This window comes from Talpa europaea (assembly GCF_964194135.1).
Source record: "Talpa europaea genome assembly, chromosome: 2".
Taxonomy (NCBI): domain Eukaryota; kingdom Metazoa; phylum Chordata; class Mammalia; order Eulipotyphla; family Talpidae; genus Talpa; species Talpa europaea.
Window position 1 is genome coordinate 134714868 of NC_140068.1, and position 25323 is coordinate 134740190.

The window sequence follows — 25323 nt, forward strand, 5'->3', positions numbered from 1 at the left end:
GTATGAGGCTTGGTATCCAATGTGCTTCTCGTTGTTTTCTAATCTGATTTTCTTCTGGGATTATTGCCCAAGAAATATTTACTTTCACCTAAGCAGTGATTGGGTATTGGGCAGTGATAATCACTTCAGGGGAGAAATTCTAATATGCTAAAGTCAGGTAAACTTTCTTTTTTTCTGTATGCTTACAGAGATAAAAGGAAGGATAAAAGACAGGAGGGGGGTGACCCAGACATGTAAGTAACCTGTCTGACTTTCTATTATCACCACATCTTTCTTTCTTATATGTTGCCTCCAATTACATTAGTCAGCCTTGACTGATTCAGCTACTTTAACAACTCATTCAGTCTTTCCTAGAGACTCCCTTTCAGAAGTCCTTTCTGAGGTTATTATCTCAATGCATCTATGTTAAATGTAATCAGTGTTCTTAACACAAGAATAATCAGAAAAGTGTTAGGGAGAAAGAAAGTGCTGGAACTTTTTTAGCTGGAGAAAAGTGATTATCCTCCAGACCTGTCTTCTTTTTCTAAATAGCACTTGATAGCTTTTGTTCATATTTCAGATTTGGGAAAACAGTTTTTGTAATCACACTTTGGGATTAGATAGAAGTGTATAAATATATATATGTGCACATATATAAGCATATAAATAGTAAACTGATTATTCTCAGTTCCTATTCACAGACTCCCTTCATATACACATTTGAGTGTGTATTTATACTTTAATCAGTGATGGCTCTTCTCAGATTCTGTTAAGAAATTCTTCAAGTCATAGGTTTTATTTATTTTTTATTATAATTTTTTTTTGAAGATTTATTTATTTATTTATACAAGCACTGGGTACAGTCAGAAGCACAGGAGGGTGAGAGAATTCACCAGAGCCAGAGTGGGGAATAGAACAGGCAGACTGACGAAGTACACTGCTGAGGGGAGCAGTGGGTGTGGCAGGAGAGGTCTGCACGCCTTGTGGGACCCTCGCCAGCGGCGGGGGATCGAACCAGTGCGCAGAGGCTGTGGGCAGTTTTGCAGCCCAGCGCTCAACCTCTGAGCCACCGGTGAGGCCCGTCATAGGTTTTAGACTTCAACTGTGAACTAGGCAAATTCCTGCACATCTTACCTCCAATTTATGAGGGAGAGAATTACTCTTTAACATAATCAGAGTAGGAGGTTACTACTTAAGTCTAGGCAGGAGAGGAAGGCCCTCCTTGATAGACCCCTTATAATCCTATTGTTTTTAAAAGTATTTTAAAATATTGCAATGGGAGTATAAGAGAGGAAAAATTACATGAATTTTATTTCTGTTATGAGTCAGACATAGTAAGTAGTATACTTATAAGCATTTACATGAATGTTATTCTCCTTTGTGAAATTTGAAGTTATTTCTAAAGTTGCTTCTAAATCTAATATTCCCTAAAATTATGTGATTTTGAATTTTGGTGCTAAATAAGTAAATGGTAATTTCTAAATTTCTGTAGGTTGGGAAACAAATTCATATTTAGCAAGATACTACTTTCTCAGAGAGTTCAAATTAAAAAGAAGATTTATTTATTTATTCATTTATTTAAAGATTTATTTATTTATGCATATAGAACTGGGGTGTAGGCCAGAGGTCCGGGGGTAGGGGGCAGTGGTGGTGGTAAGAGGACTCACCAGAGACAGAGCAGGGAGCAGAACAGGAGGATCCACTGAAACACACTACTGAGGGGAGCAGTGTGTGAAACAGGAGAGGTCTGCTGTGTCATGTGGGTTTCTCCCTGGCCAGCTGGGGATTGAACTCAGGCTGTGGTGGCTGACAGCTTGATAGTACTGTCTTTAACCCCTGCACCACCAGGGTGGCCCTAAAGATTTATTTATCTACGCATACAAGAACTGGGGCACAGGCCAGAGGTGCGGGGAGTCAGAGGATTCACCAGAGACAGAGTGGGGAATAGAACAGGCCGACTGACTGAAATACACTGTGAGGGGAGCAGAGGGGGAGACAGGAGAGGTCTACTGCACCATGTTGGTAGCTCCTGGGCTGGGGATCGAACTCATGCTACAGTGCTGCAGACAGCCCCATAGATTGTGTTCTAACACCTTGTGCCCCAGGGAGGCCCCAAGAGAGTTCAATTTTAAGAAGGATTTAATTTTTTTTTAAGTACATAAATTGGAATTACTTTTTATACCTGCACTAGATCTGAGTTGAAATAAATGAAATTATAATTTTTAAGTAATTACATGGAAACACATTGATCTGAAATAAATCAGTATTTTATGTTAAGCGGTATCAAGCATATGTATAATATGGGGATCTCTATCACACAATTTTTAGGTTTTGTGGGTAGAATTCATTACTAGAATTCATTCATTGCCTCTAAATTCACTATGAGGATTTCAGGCTCATCAAAGCACCATTACTAATATTTATGTCAGTTTTCAAACTTAAGTTCTCAATTCTTGTAAATTGCTAAGAGCACATCTTAAGCATTTTCAACATACACACACGCGCATGCACGCGCGTTGTTTATGTTAGCTATAGGAGGTGATGGATATGTTAATTTTCTTGGTCAGGGTAATCGTTCTAAAATGGATTTGATTATCAAACCATCACATTGTATACATTGTATACATTGCATACATTGTATGCAAATATGTCGATTATTCTCAATTATGTAAATACATGCAATTTACTTAATAAAATAAAAAAATTAAAAATTTATTCATCTGATTTGGCACAATTTTACTTTAAAAAATATAAACAGGGCCTCCCCAGCAGCTCAGCAGTTTGAGCGCAGCACTGCGAAGCTGTCTGCAGCCTCTGCAGCACAGTTTTGACTCCCGGCCAGCCAGGAAGATTCCTACATGGTGCGGCAAACCTCTCTTGTCATGTCCGCTGCTCCCCTCTGCAGTGTATTTCGGTCGGTCTGCCTGTTCTGCTCCCTGCTCTGTCTTTGGTGAATCCTCTAACCCTCCCACACCTCTGGCCTGTACCCCAGTTTTTGTATAAAAATAAATCAATCTTTAAAAAAATAAAAATATAAACAAACCTGAGTAAAAGGAAAAAATTGAGCTCTCATTATTCCTAAATGTAGGTGAGTCAACATGGTTCTGTCTTAGAGCAGAACATTTTGGTGTACCAGTAATGATATTATAAAACAAATAATAAGTGTATAGGAAAGATGATATATATCATAATTCTGACATCTTATCATTTAGAACAATAAGATAGGTGACAAAGACATATTTTGCTTTTCATGAGTTTACTAAATGCCACTACCTTGACTTTAGCCAAATGAGTGTGCACAGGTGAGTTTTTACCTTTCTATTATTTTTATATATACTTATTTTATTCATAATTTGTAATGTTTTAGACTTCCAAAATTAATTCTAATGATGGCTGACTTTAACAAGATTTATTTTAAACATAGTAAAACACCTGATCCATGTCATTCAATTTCAATACTCAATGTTAAAGGAAATGAAAAACAAACATGCACATAACTGCACACTTTTCATAAAGGTCTATTTCTTCTTGGTGGGTACTGCTTTTAATGGTTCAGTACGTTTAAGTAATGTACAGGTAACTGCATCACTCTAAAATTGGTAATAGATAGATCACCAGTTCAACTAGAAACCTGTTAACAGGAACTATCTAAACATTTAAAAAACAAAATCCTTTGGAGACCATGGGCACAGCAAAGTGTGTTTCTGACTTGCCAGTTTAGAATAGGGACTTTGCTTTACTAAAGACAGGTTGAAACTGGGAGAAGGCTCCCTGCTCAGCCAGAGGTGAGCTAGGAAGCCCCACCACCAGACCCCGTCTGGTCAGCAGTCTGAACCCAGAGGAGGAGCCGGCAGTCACTGTGGGGGCAGACCGCAGGCACAGGAAAGTGAACTTCCAACTCGCCATTTTAGCATAGGGACCTTTGCTTCAACCAAGGCTGCTTGAAACTGGGAGAGGGCTGCCCCCACGGCCAGAGGTGAGCTGAAGACCCCCACAAGCCAGGTCCTGCCTGGCAGGGAGTTGGAGCCCAGAGGGTGATCCAGCGATTTGGAGCCCAGAGTGTAATACAGCCACCCCACCTCCAGGGCAGTCTGTGGGACTTCAAGACACACCTTTGGAATTAAACAAACACAGAAGGAGGAGATAGTCTGTGACAGCAACCATTAACATACTCATAGTACTACTGCCTTACAGACTTCTGGCATAACAGTATTTGACTCGATTGGACCACCAGTTTCTGAAATCTCAGAAAGAGCACACCAAAAGATGCCGGCCAGTGACACAGTGTCCCAATGCATAGGACAAATTAGAAAACAAGCAGCAGTGAGAAGAAAAACTACATGCAACCTAGCAAGTCCTCAGGAAAACGACACAACACAAAAAGAAAACTACCCACCAGATTGCAACAACAGTGACTTGGAAGAACTTCTGAGCCTTCCAGAAAGAGAATTTAAAATTGCCTTGATTAAAAAACTGACCGAAATCACTAAGGAAAACAACGCTCAGAAGAATGAAATTGAGTTCCTAAAGAGGGAAGTGAAGGAAATGCAGGAGATGAAAGGATTAATGAAAGAGCTAAAGAACTCTGGGAAAAGCAGTGATAACAGAATAGATGAAATGGAAGAATGGAAAAGCACTCATGAAGATAATAGTTGTCTGATATATTTTGGTGCTCCTTCATTTGGTGAGTATATGTTAATTAGTGTTATTTCTTCTTGAAGTATTTTCCCCTTGATCATAATTTAGTGACAGTCTGGGTCTCTTTTTACCTTTTTGAGTTTGAAATCTGTTTTATCTGATGTTAGTATAGATGTTCCTGCCTTCTTTTTTGGTCCATTTTCTTGTAGGATTGTTTTTCATCCTTTTACTTTTGGTCTATTTTTATCTTTTGTAGTTAAGTGAGTTTCCTGGAGACAGCAAAAGATTGGGCTTTGTTTCTCAACCCAGCCTGCGACTCTGTGTCTTTCTTCATTCTTTTTCATTTGTGCTTCTCTTTCCCTTTCTGTTTTGGTTCTTTTTATTTCTGTTCCTATATCTCTCTCCTCTCCTTCTGGGATCCCTATAACTCTTATATTTCCTTTCCTCATGGAGTCAGATAGTTCCCGAAGTCTTTCTTCATTCTTTTTTACTCGTGCTTCTCTTTCCTTTTCTGTTTTTGTACTTTTTATTTCTGTGTCTTTGAGAGTGCTTATTCATTCTTCCATTTCATATAAATAAGGAGCTAGAGCTCATGGGATTAACAGACATCTATAGAACACTAACCTCCAAAAAATCTGAGTACACATTTTTCTCAAGCACACATGGATCATTCTCCAGGATCGATCACATACTGGGACAAAGGTAAAGGATAAAGAAAATTATAAAACACTGTTAAAAGAAATAGAAGACACAAAGAAATTAAAGACATCCCCTGCTCATGGATCGGAAGAATTAACATTATCAAAATGGCCATCCCACCAAAAGCAATATACAGAGTCAATGCTATTCCAATAACAATTTCAATGTCATTCTTCAAAGAAATAGAACAAATATTGATAAAATTCATATGGAGCCACCAAAAACCCCAAAAAGCCAAAACCCCCCTGAAAAAAAAGAAGGGAATGGAGGCATCACTCGCCCAGATTTCAAACTATACTACAAAGCCATAATAATCAAAACCACATGGTATTGGAACAAGAACAGACACACAGACCAATGGAACTGAATAGAAAACCCAGAAATAAACCCAGAGATTTATGGTCAACTAATCTTTGACAAAGGAGCAAGGAATATGCACTGGAGCAAAGAAAGTTTGTTCAACAAATTGTGCTGGGAAAACTAGGTTGCTACATGCAGAAGAATGAAACTTGACTACTACCTTACACCATGCACAAAAACCAACTCAAAATGGACCAAAGAACTAGACATAAGACCTCAAACCATAAAATATATAGAAGGAAATATAGGCGAAAAACTACATGACATGCACCTCAAAGACATCTTTACAAACACATCACCCAAAACAGTGATAGTGAAGGCAAAGATAAACAGCTGGGACTACATCAAATTAAAGAGCTTCTGTACAGCAAAAGAGACACTAACCAAAACAAAGAGAAACTCCACCGACTGGGAGAACATTTTTGCATACAACACTGATGATAAAGGACTGATCACAAAAATCTACGAAGAGCTGATGAAACTCAACAAAAACAAAGAAAATAATCCAGTCAAAAAATGGGCAGAAGAGCTAAAAAGAAATTTCTCCCATCTGACTGATTAGCTGCAATGCTAAAGTGAGTGCAATTGGAACCTCATGGCCAAGCAAGGTTTACTGAAGTTAAGATATTTATGTCCTTTCTGATAAATTGATCCTCCATATTCTGTCCCATCATTGACACTAGTGTGTATCCAGAAGTCCCAGTCTTGTAACCCACTGCAAAATTATTCCTGGCCAGCTTAGGTTGGGCACTGTCAAAGGTCATTTTGTGCCTAGCACGCCTGCCATTAGAACCAAAGACAGTGGAGCCATGGGCTGCAGGTTCAGCCAAGTCAAATCAACACCACAACCAAGCTGTATTATATCCCCTCCTGTAAGAAGACTTGATTTTACCACTTTTCTTTCCTGGGTTTTGGGGAAAAGTGGGTATAAAAGATTAGTTTCAAACCCTGACAAATCTTGCCTTTGATTGCAGTTTCTCTTGCCAGAGTGTTATCAGTGTTCCATTTTCATGAGAGAGTCAGACCATACCCACACCACTATATTTGGTCTCCAAGGTCCCAGTAGCACTGCCTGGGTCTGTATCAGATGAGCCAGGTGTTGAGAATCCCACACCACTGCACGACTGTTTTCCCATCCAGTTCCACCAACCCCAAGCCAAAGCCTTGGTTGAAAATATATCTGGCAGCTCATCTCAGGTCAGTGTATGATGGAGGAATACACTCTGGTGTACAGCTTTGTCTGTAGGTGTCCATGGTGAGGCTGTGGGAGGAGGTGTCTATGGTCTCTGGGTGGGGGTGCTAGAAGCTGAGCTCGCTGGGCTAGCTTGAGGTCAGGCTGCAGCTGCTCTGGCTGAAGGGTAAAGTCAATTTTTTTTTATCTACTATGCTATTACTACTGTTGGTCAAACAACCATCATCTCTAGCCTAGAATTACTTTACTTGCCTACCTGATTCCCCCAGAAGCTACTCTTGCTTTTCCCTTATCTATTCTTTTTTTAAAAATAAATTTTATTTTTATATTCCCCATACAATTGCAACCCCCTTATTTTGACCCAAATCCCTCCTCTCCCCGCCGCCTAACCCCCATAGAGTGTCCCTGGTTCATAGTTTTTTGTTGATTTTGATTTTCACTTTCTTATAATTATTCACTGTCCTGGTCCCTTATTTAAGTTTTCTAGATTCCTGCTATGAGTGAGACCATCCGGTATTTTTCTTTTTCTTTCTGGCTTATTTCGCTGAGCATGATCCCTTCCAGCGCCATCCATGCTGCTGCAAATTGCATGTGTTTATCTTTTTTGAATGCTGAGTAATATTCCATGGTATATATGTACCACATCTTCTTGATCCAGTCATCTATTTTTGGGCATTTGGGTTGTTTGCGAAGCTTAGCTATTGTAAATAGTGCTGCTATAAACATAGGGGTGCAGGTGCTCTTTGGAATTGATGTTTCTGTGTCCTTTGGGTAAATACCTAGGAGTGGAATTGCTGGATCATATGGAAGCTCTATGTTTAGTAGGTCCAGAAATCTCCACATAGCTCTCCATATTGGTTGGACCAGTTTGCACTCCCACCAACAGTGCAGAAGAGTTCCGTTTTCTCCACATCCTCGCCAACATTTGTTGTTGCTAGTTTTTTTAATATGTGCCATTCTCACTGGTGTAAGATGGTATCTCATGGTAGTTTTGATTTGAATTTCCCTGATGACAAGTGATGTTGAACATTTTTTCATATGCCTGTTGGCCATTTGCATTTCCTCTTCAGAGAAGTTTCTTTTAGCTCTTCCGCCCATTTTTTGACTGGATTATTTTCTTTGTTGTTGTTGAGTCTCATCAACTCTATGCAGATTTTTGTGATCAGTCCTTTATCATTAGTGTTGGGTGCAAAAATGTTCTCCCAGTTGGTGGGGTTTCTCTTTGTTTTTGTTATTGTCTCTTTTGCTGTGCAGAATCTCTTTAATTTGATGTAGTCCCAGCTGTTGATCTTTGCCTTCACTATCACTGCTTTGGGTGATGTGTCTGTAAAGATCTTTGATGTGAATATCACGTAGTGTTTCGCCTATTTTTTCTACTACGTATTTTATGGTTTGAGGTCTTATGTCTAGTTCTTTGATCCATTTTGAGTTGATTTTTGTGTATCGTGTGAGGTAGTGGTCAAGCTTCTTTCTTTTGCATGTAGCAACCCAGTTTTCCCAGCACCATATATTGAACAAACTGTCTTTGCTCCAATGCATAGTCTTTGCTCCTTTGTCAAAGATTAGTTGACCATATATCTGTGGGTTTATTTCTGGATTTTCTATTCAGTTCCATTGGTCTGTATGTCTGTTTTTGTTCCAATACTGTGCAGTTTTGATGATTATGGCTTTGTAGTGTAGTTTGAAGTCTGGGAGTCTGATGCCTCCATTCCTTTCTTTTTTTTTCAGGAGAGCTTTGGCTATTCAGGGTTTTTTTGTGGTTCCATATGAATTTCATCAATAATTGTTCTATTTCTTTGAAGAAAGACATTGAAATTTTTATTGGAATAGCACTGAATCTGTATATTGCTTTTGGTAGGATGGCCATTTTAATAATGTTTATTCTTCCAATCCATGAGCAGGGGATGTCTTTCCATTTCTTTGTGTCTTCTTCGATTTCTTTTAACAGTGTTTTATAGTTTTCTTTGTATAGGTCCTTTACCTCTTTTGTTAGATTTATTCCCAAATATTTGATTTTTTTGTTTAGATAATAAAAGGGATGGTTTTTTTTTATTTCTTTTTCTTCAGATTTATTGTTTGTGTATAGGAAGGCTACTGATTTTTGCATGTTGATTTTGTATCCTGCCACTTTACTGAACTGATTGATGAGTTGAATTAGTTTTTCTGTGGAATTTTTGGGGTTCTCTATGTATATTATCATATCATCTGTAAATAGTGATAGTTTGACTTCTTCTTTTCCTATTTAGATTCCTTGTATGTCTTTCTCTTGTCTTATTGCTCTGGCAAGGACTTCCAGTATTATGTTGAAAAGCAGTGGTGAGAGTGGACATCCTTGTCTTGTTACAGATCTTAATGGAATTGCTTTCAGCTTTTCACCATTGAGAATGAAACTGGCTGTTGGCTTGTCATACATGGCCTTTATGATGTTGAGGTATGTTCCTTGTATCCTAAGAATTTCAAGGACTTTTATCATGAATGGGTGTTGCACTTTGTCAAAAGCTTTCTCAGCATCTATTGATATTATCATATGGTTTTTATATTTCTTTTTGTGATGAGTTGGATAACGTTGATTGATTTTCGGTTGTTGAACCATCCTTGTGTCCCTGGAATGAATCCTACTTGATCGTGGTGAATTATCTTATGGATACATTGTTGGATTCTGGTAGCTAAAATTTTATTGAGGATTTTTCCATCAGTGTTCATTAAGGAGATTGGCCTGTAGTTTTCCTTTTTTGTGTTGTCCTTGTTTGGTTTTGGTATTAGTGCAATGTTGGCTTCATAGAAAGTGTTTGGTATTGTCCCTTCCTTCTCAATTTTTTGGAAGAGTTTGTGAAGGATAGGCACTAATTCGTCTCTGAAAGTTTGGTAGAATCCATTTGTAAATCCATCAGGTCCTGGGCTTTTGTTTTTGGGGAGGTTTTGATTACCATTTCAATTTCGCTGCTTTTAATTGTTTGGTTTAGGTGTTCTATTTCTTCTTTATCTAGTTTTGGGTGATTGTAGAGTTGTAGGAATTTGTCCATGTCCTCTAGCTTTTTGAACTTGTTTCCATATAACTGTTCATAGTAGTTACTGATTATTCTTTTGATTTCTGCTGTGTCTGTTGTGATTTCTCCTCTTTCATTTATGATCCTGTTTATTTGTGCTTTCTCTCTTTTTTCCTTTGTGAGCCTGGCTAGGGGTTTGTCTATTTTATTGATTTTTTTCAAAGAACCAGCTCTTGGTTTCATTGATCTTTTGGATTTTTTTTTTTTTAGTTTTGATTTCATTTATTTCTGCTTTGGTTTTTATTATTTCTTTTCTTCTACTTGTTTTGGGTTTTTTTTTGTTGTTCTTTTTCTAGATCTTTGAGCTTTGAGATTAGGTTTTTTCTTTGAGTTCTTTCTTGTTTCTTGATGTGAGCCTCTATTGCTATATATTTTCCTCTTATTACTGCTTTTGCTGCATCCCATACATTTAGGATATTGGTGTCTTCCTTGTCATTCAATTCACAGAATATTTTTAATTTCTTCTTTGATCTCCTCATTAGTCCAGTGGTCTTCCAGTCGTGTGGTTTTCAATCTCCATGAGGTAGGAGAGTTCCTTGCCTTCTTTTAATGGTTTATTTCTAGTTTGATGCCTTCATGGTCAGAAATGATGGTTGGTATGATTTCAATCTTGGTGTATCTGTTGATGTTTGTCTTGTGCCCCAGTATGTGATCGATCCTGGAGAATGATCTGTGTGTGCTTGAGAAAAATGTGTACTCCGTTTTTTTTGGGTTTAGTGTTCTATAGATGTCTGTTAAGCCCAAGCGCTCTAAGTCCTTATTTAGAGCTTTAGTGTCTTTACTTATTTTTTTGTATTGTTGATAGTGGCGTGTTGAAGTCTCCCACTACGTATTTGTTTTCTCTGATGTCTGTTTTCAGAGATGACAATAGTTGTCTGATATATTTTGGTGCTCCTTCGTTTGGTGAATATATGTTAACGAGTGTTATTTTTTCTTGAAGTATTGTCCCCTTGATCATAATGTAGTGACCGTTGGGGTCTCTTTTTATCTTTTTGAGTTTGGAATCTGTTTTATCTGATATAAGTATAGCTGTTCCTGCTTTCTTTTTGGTCCATTTGCTTTTAGGATTGTTTTCCATGCTTTAAGTTTGAGTCTATTTTTATCTTTTGTAGCTAAATGTGTTTCCTGGAGACAGCAAAAGGTTGGGTTTTGTTTCTTAATCAGCCTTCGACTCTGTGTCTTTTTATTGAAGAGTTTAGTCCATTTACATTTAGAGTTAATATTGATATGTGAGCCTCTGTATTTGCCATCGTCTTTGTCTTTCCATTGATTTTATTCATTTATTCTATTGATAACTTTTTTTTGGCCTTCTTTCATTGTTATTCGTCCCTCTTAGGTTCTGGCTTCAGGATTCCTTGCAGTATTTTTTGGAGTGGGGGTTTAGTCGTAATGAAATTTCAAAGTTTCTGTTTGTTTGGGAAGGTCCTTATTCTTTCTTCATAGAGGAAGGAGAGCTTTGCGGGATAGAGTATTCTTGGTTGGCATCTGTTTTCTTGGAGTCCGTTGACTCTGTCCCTCCACTCTTTTCCTGCCCATAGAGTTTCTTTGGAGAAGTCTGATGTCTGTCTGATTGGTTTTCCTTTGAATGTTATTTGTTTCTTCCCTCTTGTCAGCTTTATTACTTTGTCCTTGTCCTGGATTCTTGGGAGGTTTACTATTATGTGTCTTGCTGTTTTTTCCCTTTCGTTGTGGAAGTTTGGTGTTCTTCTTGCTTCGTGTATATCAATTTTCAGCTCCTTCTTCACATTTGGGAAGTTCACTTCAATTATCTACTTGAATATTTTCTCTGTTCGTTCATCTCTCTACTCTCCTTCTGGGATTCCTATAACTCTTATGTTTCCTTTCCTCATGGAGTCAGATAGTTCCTGAAGTCTTTCTTCATTCTTTTTCCTTTGTACTTCGCTTTTCTTTTCTGTTTTGGTTCTTTTTATTTCTGTGTCTTCAAGAGTACTTATTCGTTCTTCCGTTTCATGTTTTCTGCTTTCATTGCTTTTCCAAGAGTTCTTTAGTGCCTCCATTAATTCTTTCATCTCCTGCATTTCTTTTACTTCCCTCCCTAGGGACTCAGATTCATTCTTCTGATTGTTGATTATTTTTCCCTTATCCTTGTTTTTCTTTATGAGTTATATCACTTTTTTAATAATGGCAATTTTAAATTCTCTTTCTAGAAGGCTCAGAAGTTCTTCCAAGTTACTGTCATTGCAATCTGGGGAGTGGTTTTCTTTTTGTGGTGTGCTTTTTTCCTGAGGAGTTGCTTGGTTGCGTGTGGTTCTTCTACTCCCTACTGTCTGTTTTCTAATTTGCCATATGCATTGGGACACTCTGTTTCTGGGACTGGCCGGCATCTTGGGTGAACTTCTCCGCTCCCCTCTGGCTACTCTGGGAGCCATCTGTCGGTTTCAAGCAGTCTTTACTGAAGAAAGTTCCCTGTTCTGAAATGCCGATGCAGGGACACACTCCCCTGCGGGCCTGGTCTGCCCCGGCGGTGGATTCCCGCTCCCCCTCTGGGCTTGGACTTAGACCAGAAGGGGCCTGGCATGGGCGAACTTCCCAGCTCACCTCTGGCTCCTGAGGGAGACTTCTGCTGGTTTCAGGCAGTCTTTACTGAAGAAGTGTCCCTGTTCTAAAATGGCGATGCGGGACACACTCCCTGCACGTCCGGTCTGAGGCACACTCTTCTGCGGGCCCAGTCTGCCCCGGCCCTGGGTGTGTGCTCCCCCTCTGGGCTCAGACTGCTGGTTAGAAGGGGCCTGGCGTGGGCTAACTTCCCAGCTCACCACTGGCTACTCCGGGAGCCTTTTGCTGGTTTCAAGCAGTCTTTACTGAAGAATGGTCCCTGTTCTATTGAAGGGTGAAGTCTTTACCTTATTTTTTAAAACTTTTTTTTGATTAAATGCTTTTATCAAAAAAATTTTGTACTATCTACATTTGTGTACCTATGGGTTTTTAAGGGGATCTCTCACAAATATCCTTTTTCCATCAACTTTAAGAGATATAAAATTTGGTGGTAAAAACTATCAGCGGTTGAAAAATTCATAAAATTATTTAGCTTCTCCCTATATTGAAATTCTGTCTGACCCTACATCACCCTCTGAGCAGATAATTACTTTTGAGAAACTTTACCATAACCCACCTTGTCAGAGAGGAGAAAACATATAGTCTTCTTATTTTCCTGACCTACTGCCTCACTTTTATCCATTATTTTTGTATCATGATTTCTATTAGAATGGGCAATGAGCACTCATATTTTATTTCATACTGAACATTTATTTTTTTATTTAAATATTTTATTTTATATAATTCTTACATCTTTTTTCATCTTTGCACAATGTATGCATTTTCATTTTGGTTATATTCCCCATGCAATTGCACCTCCTCCCTTATTTCGATTCTAGTCCTTCCTTTCCCCCTGTAGTGTGTCTCTGGTTTATAGTTGCTTGTTGATTTTGATTTTTACTTTGTATTGATTAGTCTTTTTCCTGGTCTCTTATTTAGGTTTTCTTAATTCCTGCTATGAGTGAGACCATCCGGTATTTTTCTTTTTCTTTCTGACTTATTTCGCTGAGCATGATCCCTTCTAGCTCTATCCATGTTGCTGCAAACTGCATGTGTTTATCTTTTTTGATTGCTGAGTAATATTCCATCGTGTATATGCACAACATCTTCTTGATCCAGTCATCTATTTTTGGGAATTTGGGTTGCTTCTGTAGCTTAGCTATTGTAAACAGTGCTGCTATAAACATAGGTGTGCAGGTGCCCTTTGGAATTACTGTTTCTGTGTCATTTGGGTAAATACCTAGGAGTGGAATTGCTGCGTCATATGGAAGCTCTATGTTTAATACTTCAAGAAATCTACACACAGCTCTCCATAGTGGTTGGGCCAGTTTGCACTCCCACCAGCAGTGCAGGAGAGTTCCTTTTTCTCCACAAACTCGCCAAAATTTGTTGTTGCTAGTTTTTTTTAGTATGTGCTATTCTCACTGGTGTGAGATGGTCTCTCATTCTAGTTTTGATTTGCATTTCCCTGATTACAAGTGATGTTAAACATTTTTTCATATGCCTGTTGGCCATTTGCATTTCCTCTTCAGAGAAGTTTCTTTTTAGCTCTTCTGCCCATTTTTTGACTGGATTATTTTCTTTGTTGTTGTTGAGTCTCATCAGCTCTTTGCAGATTTTTATGATCAGTCCTTTATCATTAGTGTTGTGCGCAAAAATGTTCTCCCAGTCGGGGGGTTTCTCCTTGTTTTTGTTATTGTCTCTTTTGCTGTGCAGAAGCTTTTTAATTTGATGTAGTCCCAGCTGTTTATCTTTGCCTTCACTATCACTGCTTTGGGTGATGTGTCTGTAAAGATGTCTTTGATGTGCAAATCATGTAGCGTTTCGCCTATATTTCCTTCTATGTATTTTATGGTTTCAGGTTTTATGTCTAGTTCTTTAATCCATTTTGAGTTGATTTTTGTGCATGGTGTGAGGTAGTGGTCAAGCTTCATTCTTTTGCATGTAGCAACACACCTACTGAACATTTAAATCAATCTCAGCATCCCAACCTCTTTTCCTACTACTTCTACTAGCATAATTTTATAAGCCAAAATGGAAGCTTTTCTTTTCTTTAAGAAAATTATCTTGAAAGAAATTTACCTCTAACAATAGTTATCAAAAGACAGGGATGGCCATATGAAAATGTTTATTGAGATAAAAGTTTTAATACAAAAGGATGCATGTTTTAAGGGGAATGTCTTTAACTAGTGTCCACTTTTTCTTTTCTGTGAAACCTCACTAATGGAATAAAACCCATCTAAGAGCTTACTTCTGACATTATAAATAAATAGTAGTGATGGCAACACCCTCAAATGAATTCCTTGTGTCCATTTTTCTTTTTTACCTTAACAGACCAATGGAAGAAAACAATGAAACATTTGGGGAGAACTTCATTTTTCTTGGGTTCTCAGACCAGCCGCAGTTGGAGGTCATCCTTTTTGTGGTAGTTTTGATGTCCTATCTTCTGACCCTCATGGGCAACACCACCATCATCCTGGTCTCCTGCCTGGACTCCAAACTCCACACACCCATGTATTTCTTCCTCACAAATCTTTCCTTTCTTGACCTTTGCTTCACTACCAGCATCATCCCTCAATTATTGTGGAATTTGAAGGGACCAGCTAAGACCATCACCTGGATGGGCTGTGTGATCCAATTCTACGTATCCTTCTCACTGGGGTCCACTGAGTGTGTTCTGCTTACCATCATGGCATTTGACTGTTTCGTGGCTGTCTGCAGACCCCTCAATTACACAACAATCATGCATCCATCGTTTTTCAAGTCCTTAGCAGGAATAGCGTGGCTAAGTGGAGTTGGAAACATGCTCATCCAAGGGACCTTCACCCTCCAGCTTCCTTGATGTGGGCATTACATCTGCACCACTTCTTATGTGAAGTGCCTGCCATGATCAAGTTGGCCTGTGTTGACATCCATGAAAACAAAGTCCAGCTTTTTGTGGCCACGTTGGTTCTCCTCCTTTTTCCTGTGTCACCGATATTGGTTTCTGATGGATTCATTGTTGAAGCACTGATAAAAATTAAATCAGTCCAACGTTGGCGCAAGGCCCTAGGGACCTGCGGTTCCCACCTCATCGTGGTATCCCTCTTTTTTGGGACTAGCTCAGTCATATATATCCAACCAAAGAGTCCATATGGCCATGTCCAGGGAAAGTTCCTTACCCTCCTTTATATTGTGACAACTCCCACCCTCAACCCTCTTATACGTACTTTAAGGAACATGGATGTGAGAGGTGCCCCATGGCGATTGTTGACAAGAAAACAAAATTCCTAAGGAAAAAAGAAAAAGGAAGCAGTGACTTTCTGGGCTAGAAAGTTATTATTAAAGAGCCCAAATATTAAATACTCCAAACTATAGATTATACTATACAGGTTGCTTACCTCTCTGTCTATATTTATGTACAGTATGGCTGACATGGTCTGGAAAGTACAAGTTGAATCTTGGACTTTTAAATGCATGACACCTCGTGTGTGTGTGTGTGTGTGATAAATATTCAACACTCATGAAATGTCTTTTTTTTAATTTATACAATAGCTGGGGTACAGTCCAGAGGTGGGGGAGGATGAGAGGATTCACCAGAGACAGAGCGGAGAGCAGAACAGGCAGACAGACCATAGACACTGCTGAGGGGAGCAGCGGGCGAGGCAGGAGAGGTCTGCTGCGCCATGTGGTTTCTCCTTGCCAGCGGGGAATTGTATCAGTGCTGCAGAGCCTGCAGATAGCTTCACAGCACTGTGCTCAACCCACTGCGCCACCGGGGAGGCCCACTCATGAAATGTCTTTGAAGGGATGAAGTACATACTCAGACAGAGAGATTTTTGACCTACTGTGTAATCAGGTTTGGGATCTCTAGAATGTTAATACATCCAAAGCGGCAAGATTTCACTCAAAATTCAAATCAACAGAAGGCAAATAGCCACAATATGAATTTATTTAGGGATGGGTGTCCTGCATTACAATAATAAAAGCATACAATGAAATTAACAACAAAACAGGGGAAAGGTAATGAACCTAGGAAGTTTGTGAGATTGGTGCAGAGTGGGTGGGACAGCTTCAAGAACCTTCTGTGTGGGATGATGATGGGGAAGAGGAGGAGATGGTGGAGGGTGAGGTGGGGGGGACCCCACATCTCAGGGAAAGAGTCCCTAGTGGGTTTTGCCAAACTGTGGAAAAGGCTTCAGGGCTACAGGCATGGAGTTCATAAGCATCTCAAATTGCTTGACTTTGGTGCCTGGACTTATGGTACCTCTCTTTGGTATGTTATATTAATTTTGATTGTAGCAGGGACTTTCCATACCGCCAGGTCTGTATCTTTCCTTGCCTTTCTTGTTTTTTATCTTTGTTTTTTAGTGCCTTTATAACCAAGTGGTTGAGAACTTAAGTAACTATGATGATTGCCCTTACCTTTCATCAGCCAGGATCCTCACAACATCATAGCATCCACACAATACATTGCATTTTTGCATATGATTAGGGAATTATAATAGTGTTTAATATTGAAACAGGAAATTGAAAAGCATTTATCAGGGTGTGAAAATCACAGTAGTATTTCCTTTGTAAAAGTGCCCTGGTGTAATATTAATGAAAATGTGTTGTACACACATATGATTTCAGTTCTTTCAAGAAGCAAACACAAAAAATTTTGAAAATTTGTCTTTTTGTAGTAAAGACCAGATCTGTGAATCTACTCAAAATGTTATTAAGAAAAAAATATTTATTTTTAAAAAGAAAAACAGGGCCTCCCTGTTGGTGCAAGGGGCTAAGCACAGCACTGTGAAGCTATCTGCAGCCACTGCAGCATGAGTTCGATCTCTGGCCAGGGAGCTACCCACATGGCACAGTAGACCTCTCCTGTCTCCCCACTGCTCCCCTCAGCAGTGTATTTCAGTAGATCCACCTGTTTGGCTCCCCACTCTCTCTAGTGAATCCTCTCACTGACCCCCCGCCCCGCAACTATGGCTTACACCTCAGTTCTTGTATGCACAAGTAAATATATCTTAAAAAAAATAAAATCTTGGAAGAAGGATTATTCTAAGAGAAAAAGAGGTTCCTTTATCCTGAAGAAAGTACAAAGGATGACTAGGATGATAGATTATTTTATAGGTGGCAGGCGCAAGTCAATGAAGTCTCCTTTTGGGGCCACTGTTTTATCTTGGTAGTTAGAACCCAAGAGAACCTGCTTGGGACAATGTGGGATACAGGGTGGGGGTATTTAAGAATTTGTTGAATATGTGCCATGGAGATGGGAGAGACAAATACCAGGAGACATGTAGACAGACATCTGGGCAGAAGTGAGAATCCACTTAAAATTAAGAAAGATCAATGATTTGTTAATGGCATATTTCTACATACTTGATGTGTTATCTCCAGGAATACTTTCATGCCTATAGAATTGAGGATTTGGCCCTGTGGAGATGCTCCAGGCTGGCACTTTCCCAAGGGAAATGTAATAAAAAGACAGGGGAAAGAACATTTAGCTGTGATGAAAATAATTTAAACTAATGAGCCAACAGGATATGTGTATAATATGTATATTTAATACGTAGCATATTAGTGATGGGAATTGAATGTTGACAATGACAACATTGTCAACAGTGGCAAGTAATGAGGGCAGAGGTTAAACACCTCTGTGGTTTGCCTTAGATATAAACAGCAATTGAAGGTCAGAGGGGCAAAGATTTTCTTTCAGAATGATCCCCTGGGACAATTCTGTGGATACTACGGAGCCCAGTACTAATTGCCACTTAGGAGACCCACATCGTTGGGAACTTTTCAGATTCAGTGTCCTCTGTCCTCTCCAGTCTCTCCAGATGAGCTGATCCTCAGGGATCTTCACTACAGTAACAGCCCTACAAACAGTATGTGCACCTCAGCCACTGACTCCTCATTTCAAGGTAACAGTAACTGGAGTCCAATGGGTCCAAGTTCTTTTCTATGTTAAGATGACAATCTGTGTGCAAAGGAAGGTGGCGAAATTCCTCTCTCTTGCCTTTCTCACTGGTAGGCATGCCTTGGCTTCCCATCCACATCATGCCTATGATTCTTAATATTCAATGGTGAATTCAGACTCAGGTTTAATGTGATTACCTCTCAATCTGGTGGTCATATGATACACTATGTCATTCAATTCTACATCATGTGGAATACAAGCTTTCTGCAAGCTTAAATAAGAGAATAGATTTTCTTATAAATAAGGAATTAGTTCAAGAATGTGAATTGATTTTTCATGGCATTGCTGTTGAGATAATGTGCAAGTATGGGCGGTAGGCTATAGAAACACAAGGGAAATTCTTCTTGGACTGGGAAGATAAAGTAGAACCTGAAGCAGGACTAAAGAGATTGGCACATCTGGATTTTATCTTATTCATTTGATAGAAGATATGACTTCTTTCCCCCACTGATGAAGAAATGAGAATTGACCTTGAATGAGTGAATGGGAGGATGACGACTGTATGTATTTGTGTGCATGGATGTGTATGCTTGTAGTTGTAAGTGTATTTATTAGAATTAGGAGAAATATTTGTAAACTGGTTTCCTCCTTAATGGTCCTTTTATACTCTCATTTACTATTATGTTTGTCTTTCACTATTTTGAGAGAACATTCATTTTCTTGGTGCTGATATGTTGAATGTCCAGACCCCTGATCTCATTTTGTTTCCATGGACTTCTAAGTTTCTTTAAAAAAAAGTTAAAATATTAGGTATAATCATTTGATTAGATCATTTGATAACAATCATGAGAACAGCTTAATTTATTTTACCTTCTTGGTTAAGTTGCATAACAAGTAATAAAACAAATTCTATTCTGCAGTTGTCTACTAGGGAAACATATTGAGACCTGAGTGACTTTATTGACGAGGTGTAGAAAGTACGTATTTGTCCCAACATGAAATACAGTGACAGTCTTTTGTATTTGTATGTGTTTGAAATGTGTTTGTATGTGTGAATAAATTGACTATTTAACATATTTATTGCTTATAACTGGAGCTTCAGAAAAGCTAGTTGTCTCCTAGAAGAAGAAATTCTAGTAAGTGTGCTGTACCTTGAGACAGGTTCATTCATTTATTTACAACCCTTCTTTTCCTGATTCTCATTCCTCCATTCAGATTCAAACTTTATATTCATTATAGGGCCCTAAAACCTGTGTCCTTTCTATTTTACCACACGGAAGGAGGTAATGAGCTCATTTTCTGCATTCATGGCATGAACTTGCATCCTGATGTGCTGTGGACTAAACTATTTAACTAATCACTAAGGGAAATATTCTTTTGAGATTATGTGCATAGTCATTCAACATTTAGAAGTGAATGCTACTATTACTACTTTCTAGGGTAAATATTTCACAAAAATAACTTCTATCATCTCTAGAAGCTGTCATTTATGTTACATGAATTCTTGAAAAAAATGTCAGCTCAAGCTTATTTTTAGGGAACTGAAAAGTTATTTACAATTGTCATTAAATCTGTACTCTCATTACTTTGTTTCTTGTCATTTAAATTGAAATATTTGTCATAGCTATAAACTAAATTGAATGTATTTTTATTTGTCTGACTTTCTTTTTTCTTCTTTATTTTTTTCTGTGATATATTTTATCTTAATTTCTTCCTGATTATTGTGAGAAGAAGTTTCTTCTTTCCTGATTAGCCTTCCTATGCCTCTCTTTCCAGAGACCTGTCATTCACGTCATTGTCTGAAGCTTCAGCAGGATGATAGCCAGTGTGCCCCAATGTGGCTGCAATTTCACTCAACTCTTTCTTTTTCCCCCAAGATTTATTTATTTATGCATATAAGCACTGGGGTACAGGCCAGAGGTGTGGTGGGTGAGAGCATTCATGAGAGACAGAGTGGGGAATGTAACAGGTGGATCTACTGAAATACACTGATGAGGGGAGCAGTGGGTGAGACAGGACAGGATCAAACTCATGCTGCAGTAGCTGCTGACGCTTAACCCCTTGCACCAGGAGGGAGGCCCTTCTCTCAACTCTTTCAAATAGTTCTTTGAAAAGGCTGATATTGTCATCAGTGGCCAACCAGTCACTCCTTCTAAGCGCCTCTAATACTTTCTGTCTCTGAACAGGTAATGGGCATCACCAACAGCAGTGCCAAGGAGGACTTCATCCTGGTGGGCTTCTCTGACCAGCCCCACCTGGAAAAGATACTCTTCGTTGTAGTTTTGGTGTCCTATCTGTTGACCCTGGTGGGAAATACCTTCATTATTTTGGTCTCCTCCATTGACCCTAAACTCAAAACACCTATGTACTTCTTCCTAAGTCACCTCTCCCTAGTAGATATCTGCTTTACCACCAGTGTTGTCCCCCAGCTGCTGTGGAACCTCAGGGGACCAGCCAAGACCATCACACTCCTGGGCTGTGTGGTCCAGCTCTATGTTGCTCTGGCAATGGGCTCTGCTGAGTGTGTTCTGCTGGTGGTCATGGCATTTGACCGCTATGCTGCTGTGTGCAAACCTCTGCACTATGCCACCGTGATGAACCCCAGGGTGTGCAGGGTTCTGACAGGGATTGTGTGGCTGTGTGGAATAGGAAATTGTCTCATCCAATCTACTGTCACCCTCCAGCTGCCTCGCTGTGGACAACGGCGCATCTATAATTTCTTCTGTGAGGTTCCCTCAATGATTAAGCTTGCTTGTGTGGACATCCATGCCAATGAAGTCCAAGTGTTCATTGCTTCATTAGTTTTGCTCATCTTGCCCTTGTTATTGATACTGATGTCTTATGGATTAATAGTCAGGGCAGTTGTAAGGATCAAGTCAGCCCAGGCTTGGCACAAAGTTCTGGGGACATGTGGATCCCACTTGTCGGTAGTGTTTATCTTCTATGGCACTGCTCTAGTGATCTATGGCCAGCCCAACAGCTCTTTTGCCCATACTCATGGGAAATTTATCTCCCTGTTTTATACAGTAGTGACCCCAACCCTCAATCCCCTCATCTACACGCTGAGGAATAAAGATGTGAAGGGAGCGCTGGGGAGACTATTTCACAGAGACAAGGGTTCATAACAAGGAGGCAGAGCACATAGTGGCCAAGTTTTGTGACAAAATGAAACTGAAGGTCACCTTGGGTATTCCTCCACTGAGGAGCTTTATGGTTCAATGAGGAATGGATGCCATCTTCACAGTCTGCGTCATTGCCTGTTGCTTGACCTTTCTGTCCTCTCTGGTCTCTTTCCCAGGCTTCATCTGGACCCTGTCTCCAAACACTTTAAATTCTATTGTTCATATCATTGTGCTTCTTGCCTTCCTTCCTGTTCTGTATTTTTTTTAACCTCCCTGTTTTTAATCACTCCTTCCTTTTCTTATTATTGTCTCCTTTTTTGCTTTGTTTTCTTTCCATTTCTTACTTTATTCTTATTTTTCCTTCTTTATTTTCTTACTCCATTTTCCTTTAACTCTTCCTTTATTTCCTTAACCTTTTATTGATTTTTTTCCTGTACCTTTATATTATGTGTTTCTACCATTTATCCCCTTCCCAAACAATAATTAAAAATTTGTAAAATAACCCAAACAAACTATTAATCCCTAAATGTACCAGTTATCAAACATAAAGTTTTCATTTGCCTAGAGGGGTAGAGAGAAGTGATTTCACCATAGAATTGAGAACTGAATTCATCTCCACAACAACCATTTGGAGATTGTGCAAGTTTTATTAAACTTTCTGTTTTTGTGTATCCAGCTTTTCTTAGGAAAAGAAGGAATGGGTTTTATTATTATGTTGACTAAAAGATTGGATAGGTCTTACAATTAAAATAGCTGGCAGGAAGTAATCTGTAAATATTAATTAGCGTCTTTCCTTCTTTCTTATCCTCTGATCAGAGGAGTTCTCCCTAATCCATGTTTATTACTTTTATCTGTAAAAATACAAAATCTTACTCAGTAATTCCTTATCCATTACACTTAGATCTGAATGAAATTACAATCACCTGAAAATAGGGGAAAATAAGTCAATCACTTTTTTGGCCTTTATGATATGGAAACTCAAGTGATTTACTTTTTCACTAACTTAGAGAAAGCATGAGACACTTGCTTGAATGCTTATAATAGCATTGGAGTATCTAAATTTGTCTAAGTCATTTATCATTTGCAGAGCTGTAGATAATTACTTAGTATCTCTGACCCTTAGTTTCTCAGTTTCTGAAATAATGAGGACATCAAAAATTTGTTATGACTATTTTAGGTGTCAGAAGGCATAAGGACAGTAAATGTCTGTCATCATTAGCAAACTTTGTTGAACTTGGTAATAAGCATGGTGTCAGACTGCATGAATTTGATGGCAAGTATATTTATTGTTCTTGGAATACATTATGTGGGTACTCAATAGTCACTATTACTTCTCTCCTAGGCTCACCTGTGAAAATCAAATGAGTTCAGCTTTTGACATCTGAAGGAATATGTTGGTTGTTTGATTTAAATATATTTTGTCATAGACCAAGCAATTGTAATTATTCTACTGTGACCTAAAGATTTGACTCACTGATATAAAGATTGTGATTCAATTATAACATTTAGTCTTGCTTTGGAATCTGTAGTTTTACATTCCTACAGTTTGGAGAAAAAGTATTCCTCACACAAATTCTAAGGAAAGATATCCTTATCCAAACAGTATGTGGCATCCTCCCATTAGTCATAATGTTTACCTCCCAATCTACAATCTGGATTCATCTACTACAGCAATATCAGATGCATGCTGAGTGGTAAGTCCCCTTTTAGAGCTGGATCAACCTGATCCCTTACTCACCTGTACAATTATACAAATTTTTAAAATTCAGTTTTGATAACTACAACTCTTTCTATTATCCGCACAGTTACCTTTTCTCATTCTGATATGTTTTACTTAATTCCTTGTAATGAAACTCAGCCAATAATACATTTAGATGGATAAAATAGACCTGTGATCTCTGCCCTTCAGAATTTTCCTTAAGATGAAAACTTGTGCACAAAGAACATTGATTAGCATTTCAATGACTTTTCATTATATGCACAGTCAATAACTTATGCTCACTCTATGTTTATAACTTTGAAGGATTAGACAATGCTAGCACTTTCCAAAAATAATAGATAATATTCCTGTGAAATAAATTTCATGATTAATGACATAATTAACAAACCAATTTAAGTTCAGAATAGGTGAAAAATTAAACAAAAGGCCAAGTATATTGATTGTCTATGTGTTTGAGAATATCATATTAAAGACAGATCACTTGATGACTTAGCAGTTCTGTGAATGAGAAGATCAAACTACAAATGTATGTGGAGTAAAGAAAATTGTTGTCCAAGTAAGGATGTCTGGAATGTGTCAAGGCAGAGGGCATCACTGGCTTCCAATGACGTTTATCAGCAATAAAAAAATACATTATACTTTCATACTCTTTCATACTATACAACACTTTGTTAAATAAAATACTATTTTATTTAAAGCATGATTTTTCAAGTTCACATTTTCCCACTGTTTTAATGTTATTGCCATAAACCTAAGTGATTTATTTAAAAGAGCAAGGGAGTTTCCAGTGCATAGCAAATTGAACAAAGTGCTTATTTCCCTTCCTTTCTAAAGTCCATATAAATTATGCTAAATATAAGATCAAATTATTGACAGGGAAAATTGAACTGCAAAAGAACTGAGTAGAGAAGAGATCAAAAACTTTTGGAAGCTAAAAATGGAAGGGAGTGAATGACTTATGCAAGCAAAGAGGAAACATCTGTTTTCAGAAGATTGGGAGACAGAAGAAGGCAGTGAGAATAAAAATATTTGTTCTGTCCCATTTTGGAGCAGCAAATGAAGCTTAACAAAAGTAAGCCCTATGTTATGTCAGAAGGCAGGTTGTGAATGAGACTAAAGTCAGAAAAATTTGAAAATCTGCCTCAACAAAGAGCTGTGAGTGCCCAGTAGATTCCACTAGAAGATGATGGGTGGGTTGGTGGGGTGTGAGGTGTCGTAACACACATTTGAAGAGGGATGGATGTGTATCTCCAAAGCATGTATGGTGCTGTAAATCAATGTTACTGCAAATAAAAAGTTATATTTTGTTTTTCTCAAAAAATGTATGTCAAAATTTGATAGCCCCTGGCCCACACAAGCAGAAAGGCTTCTTTCTGATAACAAACTGGATAAAAGAGTATTCACCCTTAGAAGGCTAATACCTAGAGCCTTCTGACCAAGAAAGAGTGTAATTTGGTGGTGGGTCTTTCAGATGCTGAAAACTTTCAGGGCTTCCTTTCCTGCAATTACTCCCCATTCTATCCCACAGCAATGGCAGCCAGCCTTATAACTCTAGGCAGGAAAATGGAAGTGCTGTCTATGGAGAATGTAGACCTCTACAAACACAAAAGTGACTGTAACCTGAGGGTTCCCGGTAAGTGCCTTGATCTTCCTGTCGCCATCTTGTCAATAAGCTCTGCCAAGAGCACGACATTCCTGGTGAGCTTTTGGTGAATGTATTAAAAAGCAACCCCTGTATGAAATGGGTTGCATGACTGTGGGTCTTCACCCATGTGCTTAAAAGGGATTTATTAATGCTCAACTACAGGCACACACAAAAGGTTAATAAAAGGTTTATTTACAAAAGAAGCGGAAATGAAGAAATGAGTAACTCAGGGAGAAAAAGAGGGAGATAAATTCATGAATGCATCCTATCTGTTTTGCGGACCTGGAATCCCAATGACCTGCTGAGAGCTCATGAAAAGCCAAGCCCTGTGGGGCCAAGAGAGCAACCCCAGTCCACTTTTGTCTTTCTGGTATCTCTCTCTCTCTCTCTCTCTCTCTCTCTCTCTCTCTCTCCCCTTTCTCCTCACTTCCCACCCTCCCCCCACTCTCTCTCACTCTCCCTCACTCTATCTCAT

General features: G+C 38.7%; 2 protein-coding genes and 1 pseudogene across 3 annotated transcripts; 2 read left to right on the top strand and 1 right to left on the bottom strand.

The window, feature by feature from the left end:
• Positions 1-6269: 6269 nt before the first annotated feature.
• LOC311188348 (non-selective voltage-gated ion channel VDAC2-like) lies at positions 6270-6930 on the bottom strand (annotated as a pseudogene). The gene has a single exon. The product of its transcript is annotated as a non-selective voltage-gated ion channel VDAC2-like (transcript).
• A 7879-nt stretch (positions 6931-14809) lies between these two features.
• On the top strand, positions 14810-15744 carry LOC311167472 (olfactory receptor 2G3-like; the record flags this gene model as incomplete). The annotated part of the gene is given in 3 exon segments (XM_084228492.1): positions 14810-15310; positions 15314-15323; positions 15326-15744. Coding segments are annotated over 3 exon segments (930 nt in total).
• A 4806-nt stretch (positions 15745-20550) lies between these two features.
• On the top strand, positions 20551-21486 carry LOC311167476 (olfactory receptor 2G3-like; the record flags this gene model as incomplete). Its single annotated transcript, XM_084228496.1, has 1 exon — positions 20551-21486. The coding sequence occupies one exon, from the start codon at positions 20551-20553 to the stop codon at positions 21484-21486; it is 936 nt and encodes a 311-aa protein (XP_084084622.1).
• Between the last annotated feature and the right edge of the window lie 3837 nt (positions 21487-25323).